This window comes from Alligator mississippiensis, chromosome 5 (assembly GCF_030867095.1).
Source record: "Alligator mississippiensis isolate rAllMis1 chromosome 5, rAllMis1, whole genome shotgun sequence".
Taxonomy (NCBI): domain Eukaryota; kingdom Metazoa; phylum Chordata; order Crocodylia; family Alligatoridae; genus Alligator; species Alligator mississippiensis.
This window is the reverse complement of record NC_081828.1, coordinates 135,684,103-135,699,597: the sequence shown is the minus strand read 5'-3', so window position 1 is coordinate 135,699,597 and position 15,495 is coordinate 135,684,103. Positions and strand designations below refer to the sequence as shown.

General features: G+C 40.6%; 1 protein-coding gene across 4 annotated transcripts in view; it reads right to left on the bottom strand.

Annotated features, from left to right (window-relative positions):
- ULK4 (unc-51 like kinase 4) overlaps positions 1 to 15,495 on the bottom strand; it is a 468,513-nt gene that overhangs the window by 272,725 nt on the left and 180,293 nt on the right. For all 4 annotated transcript variants that reach the window (XM_059728765.1, XM_019483511.2, XM_019483510.2 and 1 more), the window contains exons 26-27: positions 9,646 to 9,697; positions 9,458 to 9,552 (exon numbers count right to left, since the gene is read on the bottom strand). In XM_059728765.1, coding sequence (XP_059584748.1) covers positions 9,458 to 9,552; positions 9,646 to 9,697 — 147 coding nt within the window. The remainder of the gene's footprint in view (positions 1 to 9,457; positions 9,553 to 9,645; positions 9,698 to 15,495) is intronic.

The following is a 15,495-nucleotide window of genomic DNA, read 5'->3' as shown; positions in this document are numbered from 1 at the left end:
CTGGAAAAGTGCAGGCTCGGGGTGATCTGGTGGCCACCTATAAGTTTATTAGGGGTGCTCACCAGGATCTGAGGGAACATCTGTTCACCAGAGTGCACCAAGGGATGACAAGGTTGAACAGTCACAAACTCCTCCTTGACCGTTTCAGGCTGGACATAAGGAAGAACTTCTTTACTGTCTGAGTCCCCAAGCTTTGGAATAGAATGTTACCGGAGGTGGTTCAAGCACCTACTTTGAACGCCTTCAAGAGACATCTGGATGTTTATCTTGATGGGATCTTATGATCCCTGCTGACTTCCTGCCCCTGGGGCAGGGGGTTGGACTCGATGATCTTCTGAGGTCCCTTTCATCCCTAATGTCTATGAAATCTTCAGTCTGGAAAAGAGAAGTCTCAGGGGGGACTTGGTAGCCGCCTACAATTATATAAAGGGGTATATCAGGACCTGGCAGAACAGTTGTTCACCAGGGCTCCCCAGGGGATAACAAACCCTAACAGCCATAAACTCCAGGAAGGCCAATTTAGACTAAACTTAAGAAAGAAGTTCTTTACAGTGAGAGTGTCCAGGGTCTGAAACAGACTCCCCCCCCAGAGGTGGTACAAGCACTTACTCTGGACTCTTTCAGTAAACATCTGGATATTTAGGTTGCTGGGATCACTTGATCCCATTTGATTTCCTGCCTATGGTGGGGGGGCTGGACTCAATAATGTCACGAGGTCCCTTCCAACCCCTAATGTCTATGAAATCTATGAAATAAGGTTGCTTGACATGTCTCATTTAAGACTTTGCTCTGAACTTGTTTATGACACTAATATACTTCAACAATCTGAGCTGGAATCTTCCATACTAGGCAACTGTTCCATGCTAAATTGTTTTGGATTGATTGAATGAGACCCATGGATCCTGTTGAAAAAATATTATGTAATATGTAATTGGAGACTACAATAATGTAAGTGCAATAAGGGGAGCGCCAAATTAAAACTGCAGAGACAACCTTAATCCTGGCACCGCTTAACTTTTGAATGCTTGATTTTACAACTGTTATGTTTTTATGTTGACAATATACAAGGAGAAGCTTTGAAAATGCCTTATGAATATTTCAAGCAATTAGGCAGAGGAAGCAAACTGGGATATCTAAAGGGTAAATAAAAAAAGTAATAGGGTTTCTACAGCATGAAGAAATCCTTACTGAATTCATCAATGCTAAAATAAGAGTGGTTACGCTTGAACTTTAGCAGAAATAACTTTTCTATTTTCAAAAACATTGGGAATGACATATGAATGAGAATGTGGTCAAGAAAGGATTTGTTTTTTCCTCCTTTGAACAGCTGCTGAAATCTGAAAATAATTCTGTTCTGAAAAGTCTTTTCATTTGTGTATCGCTGTATGATTATTTTTCTTCTTTCCTGCTTTATCACAAAGGTCATATATAGGAGAAAGTTATGGAACACATTTTTCTTACTTAAGAATTTCCTTCACAACACAAAATTATAACAGGAGATTCACTTCTTTTCCCCCCAGGGAATTAAAGTCATGCCAGATATTTAAGGCCTGCTTCTCATTTACACTAAGGACATTTTTCATCTATCTGGAGACATAAAATGGTGTCGGTGTAATCGGAAGCCACAGTCGTGCAGCACTGCACCTGTGTTAATTAGGTCTTTTGAGAGGCAGGATTTAGCTTGGGTATAGCACTACTCAAATACAGCTAATCTGCTTCTGGAGCTAGAATGCATACAGCTAGCTCAGGTGTCTCTTCCTGACACTCCCTTATACCAAAACAGCTGTGCATCTAGAAAGGAGAATCCCTCTATGTAAGTTTGTAGGCAGGTTGAGACCCAGTGTATTTCTTGGTCTTGCTGTTTTTAATGCTTCTAATAGTCAGATGTGGAGCTGCTATTAGAAGCCTGAAAATAAAGGGACCTGGTCAGGTCCAGGGAAGATAATATGCCAGGACTGAAAGTGTTTTGTACTTAACAAGCATTGTTTTTTAGCAGGATCAGTGCTGTGATATTAGCGGACTAGAAACAGACTAGCTTCCATTTTCAGAGCTTATAGTGACAATTGTTTGACAACTGTTTTCCCTTCACTGCTTCTGACATAATTAAATGGAGCACAGTTAGTTATAAAGTGCACAGTTACAGTTAGTATACAGAGTACTACTATGCATCAAAAGTGGGTTATTAAGGCTGAAAGATGCTCTGCACTTAAGCAGTTTATGCATTTAGCCAATATGCAGATAATCTTTGTTACAATGTAAGCAATAAGCCTACATTTTTCTCATAAATTTCCACTGCAATAAATGAATGCCTATTCATACCCTGTGTACTATGTGTGTGCAGGGGTGTGTGCATCTGTGTAGTACAAGCTTTCATGAGCTGAGCTCACTTCATCAGATACTGCAAAAGGATGTGCAGAAAGCTGTGTATGAGGACAGGGAAGTTTCAATGCCAAAGCAGAAAGGAAAGGCAGAAAAAGGAAAGGGGGTGGGGGGGAAGGGGACCAGCACCAGGAGAGGCAAACATGCAAGCAATAAACCTTTAGGGACAAAGGAGTCACAAAAGCTAATTCAGGTAATTGGATAAGAATCCATAGTCCCTGTTTAAACCATGCTTAACACAATCCAGTCTGTGGATGATTTCTGGTTCTGCAATTTCCAGTTCAAATAGTTTTTTAAAGGCTTGCTGCCTGAGACCAGCTACCCTCAGGTCAGCAGTGGAATGACCCAGGAGGTCAAAGGGTTCTGCCAAAGACTTATGTGTCTTTCTGCTGCTGATGTCAGATCAGTGTTCATTCATTAGGTCATGTAGGGATCACCCTACCTGTCCAATGTAGACAACACAGAGGCACTGTGAGCAGATGATGACACTGGCAGAACTGCAAGTGGATGAAACTCAGGTATTATAATCCACATTATTTGGTCTGTATTGGTGTTGGGGGCACAGAAGGCATCTGGGTCTGTGGCAAGGCCTAGTGCCTCAGTGAGACTGAGTTACATAATCTGTTACTTGAGAGATTGGTGGCCACCTGTAAACTAGAAAAAAAGTTTGCCCTCCATGACTGTTTTGACATGGTCATCCTTTTCCAGGATGAGTTGGAGGTCTTTATTATTCTCTCATTATGAAAATCTTATTGTCTCAGGTGTTCAAATCAGGGACTGCAGGTGATGACCAGAGGGACAGTTGTGTTTGTTCCTATAGGTTTACTGTTTTCATGTTTGCCTCTACGGATGCAGCAAGGGATCGGAGATGCTCTGTTCACCAGGGCGCCTCTTGGGGTAACAAGGAAGAATGGTCATAAACTGACAGAGAGCAGATTTAGGCTGGACATCAGGAAGAACTTCTTCACTGTAAGGGTAGCTAAAATTTGGAATAGGCTCCCAAGGGAGGTGGTGCTCTCCTCTACCTTGGGGGTCTTTAAGAGAAGGCTGGATAGGTACCTGGCTGCGGTCATCTGACCCCAGCACTCTTTCCTGCCTGGGCAGGGGGTCATATTCTATGACCTGTTGAGGTCCCTTCCGACCCTAGCATCTATGATCTCCCAGCATTGTCCCCACCCCCCAACTTCCTTCCTTCTCTTTCCCTCTCTGTGCCTCCCCTCTGCTTTTATATTCTCATTTCTCTCTTTTTACACACAGATGGACCTGTCCTTTTATAGCATCTGATATAGTAAGTTTTGGTTAGTCTATAAAGTGCAAATCTACCCTGCTTTCTACTTTACTTATGGCTAACTATATCTCTCTATTTCCTTGGTAGCCAAAGTTTGTGCTGTTATGACTATCTGATATTGTTACCTGGGCTAGTTAGGTTAAATCTAGCATAACTATATCTACAATAGCTGCAATCACACCTCTGTATTGCAGTGCAGACATACTGGGAAAATCAGCAAACCTGTGTTACTTTGTAAGGTGCAGTGGGATCATGAGACAAAGGACACAAGGTCCAGGGAGACTGACCTCTTAGAAAAGGGAGGCTATACCAGGGAAAAATGGGAGTGGACCATGACCAGAACCAGGCAAGACTGAACAAAATAGAAGGAATTCAGGAGTTGAACAAATTTGAGCAGGTTTTGAAGTGAAGAGGAAACTGAGGCAGGAAACTGCATGCAGGTTTTTTGTTTTCCACAGATCTGTATGACCCTTCTGCAGTTTATGAGTAAGGTGTGTTGATGTTTAGAAATTCCTTTGCTAACCTACACATTACTTGGTCACCAAAGAAAGGAACAGTAAACCAGAACACACAGCTTTGGAGGAAATGAAATCATGCATCAACTGCTGAAGCGGCTTGGAAGAGCTGTCTATGACACTTTAGTCTATCCTATGAGACTGCATTGTGTGTCAAACACAGGGTCTGGACCTGTAATAAGTGCCTTGTGATCCAGAGCCATGAACAAAGTGTCTCAGCACTCAAGTTTGGGTCCAGAATAAGAGCCTGAAAAATGTCCATCACGGGCAGCTGCAACACTGGAAAAGCTTGAAATGAAAGGATGCAATTAAATCACATTAAATTCTTACATGAGTGTGTATCACTACCACCAAGACAACCCAGGGCTTGGAGGAGATCAGAAAATGGAAGAATAGTATCTGGTTGAATTTGAACCCAAGAAAGTACTCAAAAGTGCAGGCCCAGAATAGTTAAAAGAAGCTTAAAGCTTTAAGACACGGATCATGATTGAACGTTCCACTCTTCGCTCACAAAAGAACTTTTGGCCACAAGAATAAAGCTCATCTATACAAGTAATAGAGTTTTTTTTAAGTTAAATGCAAGAAGATGGAATGAATGCTGCAGAAACTTCATGCTGACACAAACTTCACCACTTTCAAAGGGGCTCCCAATATCCTCTTTTCAGACACATATCTTTAACACATGGAAGGAAGAAAGCTCCAGAAAGTGTAGAACAGGTAGAATTTTTTCTAAATAGATTATTTTTCAACCCTTACCATAAGGCATCAAAGCTTTTGAATTAAATGTATTTTTTTTTAAATCAGTCTGACAAACATTCTCAAATCTTAATTCTAATTTTCTTGGAGGCATCATGGTTCAGATTCTATTATCTTCTACATAGGTTATTATATCACACTTTTCACCTCATATCCAGTGCCTGGGACAAAGAGGCTAATGGAAGTCCAGGACCAGAGCCAGGCATGTAGCAAATGGCTATCTGTGTCTTCAAAAATCACACATAACCATCTGCTAAAATAGATCACCTATCACAGAAATAAATATGTACTTGCTTTCAAGTAGCTCCCCATTTATTCTGATGCTAATAACATATATTTAACATTTCAGAAATAAATATTGCCAATAATCAACATGCATTTGATCTCATTATGCAGTCATACTGTTTGTAATCACTGAACTTGCTGCTAGTAATACCAGCTAATGCAAAACTATCATAACATTATTATTTTTAAACTGTAGGGCAGCTTTAATAACCTTTTTTCAAATGAAGATGAATGCCATGAGTTTTGTTTTGTTTTTCCCCATTTGCTACTGGAGACTAATAAATAATTTCACTGCTACTGTTAGTGTACTTTTGTTGCACTACTGAAGTGACTTTCTCTCCTCCTCTCCCACCCCATTCCATGAAACACTGATGGTAGCCCACTTTACTTAAGTGAACTATCCTAACCTCTGGGATCAATCTAAAGTACACATTTCTGGCCAGTAAAAGGATATCCTATTAACCACTGTTACATTTAAAAGTATTGATCTGGAACCTTGAGCATGCCTTGCTTCAACTTTTCAAAAAAGCATTAAGTTCCTTTGGGCACTAGCATTTATATTCATAGATTCCAGTCATGCTCAACCAGCAGCAATTAGAAGATATCCCTCGAGTAACAGCATTTCTAAAAATATTTTGTATGCATCATGAAAGATGAAGTAGCATTTCCTCTAAAGTAATGTACGTTGTACATTTAAAAATAATTAGCACACTAGACCCTGCAAGTGGTAATAAACTAATTATTGTTCACACTACTACTGGCAGATATGGTAACATTAGCAGTTATACCGGTCTAAACCAGATCTCTTAAACCTAACATAGTAAATTCAAGGCACTTCCTCCATTGTGCTTGCAGTCTGAATGGCCATTTGTTGGGCACAAATACTGCTCTGTAAAAGCAAAAAGCATCATTTTAATATTATAAAAGCCTAAGTCTGTCCGTCTGGCCATAATGCTTTATTCACGCTCTGACTGGCTGACAAACAGCCAAGCAGAGTGCGAACAAGTTGGCGGTGGTGGAGCACCACCATGATGGTGGGGACACAGTGGATGGAGGCAGCTGGCCTTGCCCCCCCACGCCCTGCTCCCTGGAGGTGGGGGCAACAGAGCAGATGGAATATGGGGGGCAAAGCCAGCAGTGCTGGGCTCGCCTCCCATGTCCTGCTCCTTGCAGGTGGCGATGATGGAGCGGAGGTGGGGAGCTAGGCCACCAGAGCTGCCCTCACCCCCCACTTACTCCTTGCAGGTGATGGCAGTGGTGGCAGTGTGGGGAGGAGTGGGGCCACCAGCTCTGGCCTCAGCCCACCCCTCCTCTCTTCCATCATTGCTGCCTACAGGGCCCGACGTGGTGACGGTGAGGAGAACAGCGGGCACACCATGGTGGCAGGAGTGGGGGGAGGAGAGGAGTGGGCCCGGGCCCAATGCAGGGGAGGACCGGGCCCAAGGGTGGGAAGAAGCCAGGCAGTTGCAGCAGGGGGAGAAGCGGGCTTGGAGCAAACACGGGGGGGTGGGGAGAGGAGTGGGACCAGGCCCGAGGCAGGGAGGAGGACCAAGCCCAAACTAGAGGGAGAAGCCGGCTCGCCGTGGCGGTGGGGGGGCAGGCACTGTGGGCCTGGCCTGACACAGCAGCAGCTGGGAAATGGGTGGAGCAGGCCTCCTCCCCCCTTTGGGCCTGGTCCTCCTCCTCCCTGATCCCCCTCCCCCCCGTCAGCCCCGAGCCCACTCCTCCTGTCCCCCCACCGCCACTGGGTTGGCCCGGGCTCACTGCCGCCCCCCCCCCCCCCCGCAGCCGGGCTTCTCCCTAGCCTTGGGCCTGGTTCTCCCCTGCATCGGGCCTGCTCCTCCCATCCCCCCGCTGCTGCGTTGGGGAAGGGGGGGAACAGGCCCAGACCCCAAGCAGCAGAAGGGAAGTGGGGACTGGGCCCATATTGGGGGGGGCATGGGGCTCCATCCCTCCCTCCCCCCCCACTCCCCCTCTGTCATTCTTGACGGGAAATTGGCTAGTTATTTATAGAAATGAAGAAGAGAAGTGACAGATCTTATTTTCTCAAAAAGGCATGGAAGTAATTATTTTTACTTAATATTAAAGACATCAATTCTAAATCCAGGTAAGGATTCTGTATATACACTGAAGTGATATACTTCATAAACTTTAACCAGCATTTGGATGGGTAAGAAGCTTTTTTCTTACGTACAGAAAAGTTAATGGCTACCTTCAGATGGGTTTCAGATAACACTTAACATTTTGACTGTTTAATGTGAACTGAACCAAATATCCAATCATTTTAATAATCAGTCAATACTAATCTGCAGCCTTAAGTCTGAAAAGGCAAAATGAACCTAAGTTGCTTTAGCAATTATTTTAAAGAGAAGTAGGATAGTGGCTGCTCTCTTTTTGATGATATAAGGTGCTCAGTATGTGTTACAAGGGAACTGTATCCTTACTTCAATCCCATTTAAGAGTAAACATCATCTGTAGGAATTTTATATAATGTACTGAGAGAGGGTACTGCAATTTCAGTAAATATTTTGACAGAAACTTGTATCACTTTTATGGATGTCCATCAATAAGATGCACTGAAAAACCGTTAAAACTTAACCATGATTCTACAGACAGATTACTGCTCTTGGAATGGTGTTATAACACAATGAATGTATATGCTGATAGGTAGCTGAGACAATATCCATAGGTATTCATGGTATGAATATCTTGCGTGCATCTAAATTCCTCTTAAAGAACCATTTCTGCCACGCAGCTTACAGTGAGTTGAGCTGACTTAAAAGCATACTAAACAGAACTATGTATTTCTTTCCTACTTCCCCTAACCTCCGTCTGCTCTTTTATAGCACATTTTGGGCACTATAGTAAACAAATATTAAAGTATTATGATTCTAGCTCATCTCTGTTTCTAAGCTATAGCATTTTCACTTCACAACTTAATACCCTGCTTAAAACACACACGAGAGTAGGACTAGGTGATGGAGATATGTAGCATATCACCTCTAGGGAACCTCTTCCTCCAGTCCAGTTTGTTTTAGTTTGTCTTCATTTAATTTTTATCTCAATGCGAGTCGCATGCACATACAAAAATCATACTTAGCTTGTTTAACTGATACTTGGAAATCACACTAACTGGTCCTAGAAGGGGGCGAAGGTTAAATACTCAGGGTAGTAAACTGCGGGGACACAGCAAACCAAGTTACAACAACTCACTAATAGCTAGTTCAGGTAAACTGTGCTGCTGTGAAGTCTGGGTGTTTCATAATATGGCTGTTCCTACTTGAGTTCTACTCAGGTTGAGTTCCACAGCCATATTGTGAAACAACACCCAGGTAGAAACCTACATTAGTAGAAACCTCCTCACTGTAGAAAAGATTGAATGGTTTGAAAGCTGAAACATTCTTTCACCCGTAGAGGTTTTTTCTTTCCCTGGTCATGGCAAAGGCATGCTGACAGAACAGTGAGGAGGTTTCTACTGATGTAGGTTTCTACCTGGGTGTTGTTTCACAATATGGCTGTTCCTACTTGAGGTAGGCTAATCTGACTGGAGTAATTTGAACGTATTAAATTGAGTTGACCGTTGCAGTGAATGCATGACCAAAGACATGAAATATCTTATGTTTGTTAAACGTGTATGTAAAATGAGTTTAGTGATTGCAACCCAAGTGGGCACAGAGTAATAACTGGCACTAATCAGTCCTCTCAATGAGAGCCTCATCAGAAGGAGAAAAGATTGAATGGTTTGAAATCTGAAACATTCTTTCACCCTTAGAGGTTTTTTCTTTCCCTGGTCATGGCAAAGGCATGCTGACAGAACAGTGAGGAGGTTTCTACTGATGTGCCTCAACATAATTTGTTCTAGAGCTTAAAAGAGGACTTCAGTCTGCAATGCTGTCAATCCAGTACTTTCTCAAACATTTTCATATGAAATCATTCTGAAAATGGATATACAGAACCGCCACAGCTAATTTCGGATAAAATATTCGCATTTCTTTGCAATTTGCTAAATGATGACTGGACATAGTAAACTGAACTTTAACTCTTCTCTTTCCCTCTAAAATCAGGCCTTGTTATTAACAAGTACAACCCTTCCCAGTCAAAACAATTATTTTCTTCTTACAATACATTTTAAGCTATGATTCCATCAGCTACTGAAATTTTTGAAAAAAAATGGCTCATTAGTGGGAATTCAGCCAATAAGTATGCAACCGTTTCATGTGGTGCTAGGACTTACTGTTGAGTGGTAGAGTGTTAACAAGGCTGGATGCTGAGTTACTGCTTCAAATGTGGATAAAGTGGTCTTAATCAGCTCTTCTGATGCAACTTGACCTATTAGTAAATATCATTGTATTTCTTTATTACAATGCTACCGTGCAAATGTTTTCATATAAAAAGTTATAGAAATGCCATAAATGAACTTACCTATAGCTCCATCTAAGTTAGTTTCTCCTGAATCTATTGATTTAATAAAACTCTGTAGAAAAAAGGATTACAAATATATATTCAAAAGGTTCAAGATCAAAATGTAACAATGTTTTTTAAGATCACTGTATTGTTATGAAATAATGAAATAACATAGAATATTTTAAAATTATATAAAATTCACATGTGCACAGACACACATATATGAATTTATATTTCAAATATGAAAGACAATGCACTGGTAAGCATGACACAATTTTGTAGTTCTACTAAACACACAAAGAACTATGCAATGATAATCATTACTCTAATATCAAGAATGATAAAGTTTCTATATAAATATGAAGCAATTAAACCATGTACTTTATTACTAACAGAAGACTGAATTTTCTAAAAAGACTTTGAATTGTCTTAGATACTGCTATGTTAAAATAACTCATTAAAAACACCAAAATTCTTGTGGAAAATGCAATTTTCTGTTATTTGTACCACCTTTTTGTTTTCCACATATAGTACATATAGCATGGATGCATTTACATGTAGGAGTACATACAGAAAGGCATACTCTCCTAGATTTTAAGGATAACCTAAAAAAATGATCATTCTGAAGAACAGGATAAATGAAATGATAATGATTTGGGATAAGTACACACTACACTATTATTCCCACTGTTTTGTGCCATTTAATTCATTTCCGGTCTTTCACGTTGACTTTTATGACTGAGTATTTCTTTCATGAAGGATGCAAAGGACACTAATGATGCTTACTGAGAATAATTCTCAGCAGAATTTACAACACTTATATTTATCAAATCAGAGTTTTATTGCGCATATAAATTACCTGCTTTGACACTGTCTTTCTGATCTTCAGTTTATGCAATATATTTCTATTTCTTTTTAAGGCATATGGTATTAGAATTCTCATTTCATGTCTTGGTGGTGTCAATCAGAATTTCATTACTACATATTTTACTGATAGGTGTAAATCCAGTAGTTACCTTAATATGTAAGTATAGGAATTTTTCAAAATACAATAAATTAACATTATATATATATATTTCTTTTTTAAATTAATTATGATAAGGTAGGTCATCAAACAACAATTATTTTGGATGCTAGAAAATCAAGAATGTAAAGTCCATCTCTATTCAAAAGGCAGTTTATTTTATTTACTATAACTTTTAATGTAATTGCTTGTTTTTGTGCCCAGCTGAGATGGGGTTAAATCTGACTACATTACCAAATTCATCTCAAAATTCATAAACCATGTGTGAAAATTAGACCTTGCTTTTATACATTTCTATGAAAACACAGAAAAATGTTGCTTACTGCTACAGTTACCATGCTTTTGGAGAGATGCTGTGTTACTGTAGGGAGTGTGTATACATTCCACTGTAGGGAGTGTGTGTGTGTCCTGTGTATTTGAACCAATCTAATACTAACAGTGACATCAGAGAGGAGTATGTCCTGTACATGTTCTTGTACTCACAGCCAAAGCATAAAAAAGCAGGACTGTGCCAACTCCCTCTTGTTCCTTCATACAGGAATACTGATGATGATAAAAACAACTCCAAAGCATCAGGGAAGGATGGAGACTGTAAAGTGTGCGTGTGTGTGCGCATGTTTTACATCCTCCATTCTTCCCTAATGCTTTAGAGTTGTTTTTATCATCATCAGAACATTAAACAACCTTTACAGTATGGGTAACCAAATTTGTTCTGTCATTTCAGTGATTGCACATTACACACGCACGCACGCGCACACACACACACACCCTACTCCCAAGCACTGGAGATATCAGCACAAGGACAGTAAGACTGATTTAGCAACGTCCACATGAGCCCAGGGAAGCCCAAGTTACAGTGAAGTGCTTCAAAAGATATGTTCAGATGATCAAATGTCCATTTACAGACATCCATGATGAGTACATTGCTAAAGAAAGCTGATGAAGTAGCTTATTCCTTGGTAGAACAGCAGTTATCTTGCCAAAAAAAATTGTTAACCGGGTACAAGATGAAATCCAGTGTAGTGTTCCATGTGCAATCACCACCTGCCTTCTGTAATTCTTGTTAGTCTAGCCATACAAAAGGACAAGACTCTGCAAAATCCAGAGACTGAAGCCTTTTCTCACCCTTTAAAGTTAAGCTTCGGGAAGAAAAGTAGCAGCTGGACAGTTAGGTTCATGGTGGACACGACCTGAAACAAAGTTTGGATGTGGTCTCAAAAAGGCCTATCTTTTTGGAATGTTGTGCAGGTGAGCCTGCAAGTCAAATTCTCCTGGTCAACATTAAAAACATAAGAACTGCCATAGGTGTCAGACCATAGGTCTATCTTGGCCAGTATCCCAGGAACAGGGTATGACTAGGGTTTGTTTTTTTTTTACTGTTCCTCTCCCACTTGCAACCTCAGTATTTAAAGTCTAGGAAGTTCTAATTCAGAGGTTGTATCCCTAACTCCCACGGCTAAAAGCTGCTGATGCCCCTTTCCTCCAAGAATTTGCCCAATCTCTTTTTGAATCTAGCAAAACTGTCAGCTTTCACAACATCTGGTAGCAATGAGTTCCATACTTTAATTCAGTGTTTCTCAACCCAAAAGTGGGTCACAAGAATATATGAAAAAGTCACTAGCACACTTTAAAAATAAATAAACAAATTTTAAAAATGGATTCTCCTTTGGAGGCGAAAAATGTGGTAAACTGTGTTTCTTCCCTTGCAGGCTGGCAGAGTTGCAGCCTAAAAGGGGCTGTTGGAGCCCCCCCCCATGCCCAACATACCCACCCACTGCCCCACACACTGGGGGGCTGGGACCTGGGGGCAGTGGGTTGGGAGTGAGCAGCACTGGGTTGGGACTGGCCATCAATGTTTACAAATGGGTCCTGCTACAAGAAAGGTTGAGAGCCACTGCTTTAATTGTACACGGTTTGAAAAAGAACTTCCTTTTGTTAGTTTTAAACTTACAAATTGCTAATTTCATTTTGTAACCCCTAGTTTTTGGATTGTGAGAAACCGTAAATAATAAATCCCTATTTACTTTCTTTTCATCATTTAGCATTATATAAACCCTTATATCCTTCTTCAAGCATCTCTTTTCTAAACTTAATAGGTCTAGCCTCTTTAGTCTCTCCTTATATGGAAGCTCCTCTACACCACTAATCGTAAGTGTGGGGGCCACAACTGGGCACAGTATTCAAGGTCTGGATGCACTATGGATTTATTAAGAAGCATACTGATACTGTTGTTTACAATTCCCTTCTTAATCCCTAATATTTTGTTTGCCTTTTTGACAGTTGCTGTGCACCGAGCTGGTGTTTTTTTAGCAAACTGTCCACAACGACTCTTTCCTGTGTGGCAACAGTTAATGTAGAGCCCATCACAGTATAGGTATAGTCTGGGTTATTTTTGGCCATGTGCATCACTTTGCACTTATCTACACTGAATTCCATCTGCCATTTACTTGCCCATTTACTCAACAGTGCCATCCTGTTGTATATCCTCACAGTCCACTTTGGTCTTTAACACTTTGAATAGTATAGTGTGTCATCCACAAATCTGCCCACCTCACTACTCACCCCTTTTCTACATTGTTTATGAATATGTTAAGCAACAGTTATATCCATAAGAATATAGTTTTCCATGACAAAAGACATAAAGAAGAAAGCAGAAAGCCATAGGTCAAGTGGGGAGCCATGGGGAGTGGGAAAAACCTCATAAATCAATTTAGGACATGGTCAAGATCCTACGGAGAAATCAAGATCCCAAATTGATGGGAATTCCACCCAAACCTTGTTTCAGGGGTGTAGACTGTAGCCGTGTTGGTCTAAGGACATAGGCAGACAAGGTTCTTTGGGTAAATCTGATATTTTTTATTAAACCAACTCAAATAGTTGGAAAAATTTTTCTTTGCAAGCTTTCGGGAACAAACACCCTTCATCAGGCTGAGGAAGCATCTATATTGGATTTGCCCAAAGAACCTTGTATGCCTTTGAGAAACCTTGCCACTCTGGGATGAGAGATACCCAAGACAGCCTGCATGTGAAGACATACAGCTCATGTGAGAATTAAACAGACTCTGATATAACAACAAAGTCCCAAGTCATTTTGATGCAGCAAATATTGCAATGTCCTGAAACTGACCTCAAGTTAGAGAAAACAGATGAGCTACAGCTCATATAAAAAAACCTCCAACTGCAAGAAATACAGATTCATAGGCTCTCTACTATTTATCAGGAAGCTATGGACTGCCTAAGAGCACTATCTTTCTCTTAAATTTGGCTACTCATTATCTATAAGGTTCAAATGATGCAGGCTAGAATGTAGGACCTGGCACCAAATCTGTGACTGCAGCCTCTCCACCAGAGTAAGCTTCACATGTGGTTAAACAGCAGTCAGCGTAGAAATAGTTTTGATAAAGCTACTGCTATGCAGATCACTGCAGTGTAATTTTATTTGAATTCCCTTCTGACTGACATTCATTGGAACTTGAGGAAAAGAATTATAAATTTACCAGATGAAAGAAACAAATGCATTGGTGCTTCACACTGGAACTGTATACCTCAGACACTTTTGCTCAAGTTCGGAACTAAAAGGCCCACTATGGATGTATCTCATCTGTGTAATATATTTGCTATTTCATTTAAATCACATCTTAGCTAACCAAAAACTAACTTCCATGTGTAGAGAAGCACAGAGACAGCAAGATCAAGCAAGGGATATATAGCTTATTAAAAAGATGTTCTCTTAGGCAAATCTTTCTGGACATAGTCCAAGATGCGGATGTGAAAACTGAGAATTTGTCCTTAAATGCCCCTCATCTAAACAAAACAGCTTGAATGTCCATCATTAGCCAACATCACAGCTCTGCAGGAGGCTCTTAGTTTACAGCCTGGAAATTTCTACATAATTAGAGCAGAATAGTTGGAAGGGGGAGAGGGATGACAATTAAAGAGCCTGTGACGGAGATTAACACTATCTAATACTATCATTTTTTTTATGTTTTTTTTACAAGAAGGTTTTAAACATGCTATCCCCATCTAGAGAAGAACCATGACTCAAGAGAAGCAGGGAATGCTCCATCTCCCACCAGTGTGGTAAGATGAAACTGAGAGGGAGTTGAGGCAGCTGCAAACCTATACAGGCTACATCCAAACAGTACTGCTAGTAACAATCTGTGATGCAAATCCATTGGCTTAACAGACCCCTACAATAGATTGCATATGTGGCTAGTCACTCAGATGGATGCTATTTATAAGACCAGTAGCCACTTTTAATACATATAATTTTTGCATACAACCTGGGATCATGCTTAAGAGAGGGCCTTGTTTCAGAGTGGGGATGGTGGCCACTTAAACAACAGATAAGTTTAGGCCAAAAAATAAATTTTGAAGTGTAAGATCTATCTGTTTTAAGTTTCTGTTCCTCAGCTATTTTTTCCTAATTCATTGTCTTGTGATGTGTTGTTATAAAATGGTCTGTTTCTATTGAAGGGTTTTCCAGGATATATTTTCCCATCCTCTTGCCAGTGAGGCTAAAGAAGACAGGAGACAATAAAGTTTTATGCCAGAATTCCTAGTCTGAAACTGGCATGGTTTTGTCCTTCCAAGCTTCTTTTGGTTTTGTGATCTCCACTTCTGGGAAGTAAGATGCAGCATCTCTAGACTCATCTTTTTTGATGAGAAGACATGGGGAGTGGTGGGACATAGGCTCCTTGCACGCTCCCCTCCTTTCTCCCGTTTAATACCCTCCTTTCTCCCCTTTAAATCCCCCAAAAGGAGCCAGAGATAACATGCCTATGGGCTTTATGAGAGTTCTCAAGGGATCTTTTCCTGCCCATATGCAAACTGTATAATCACCA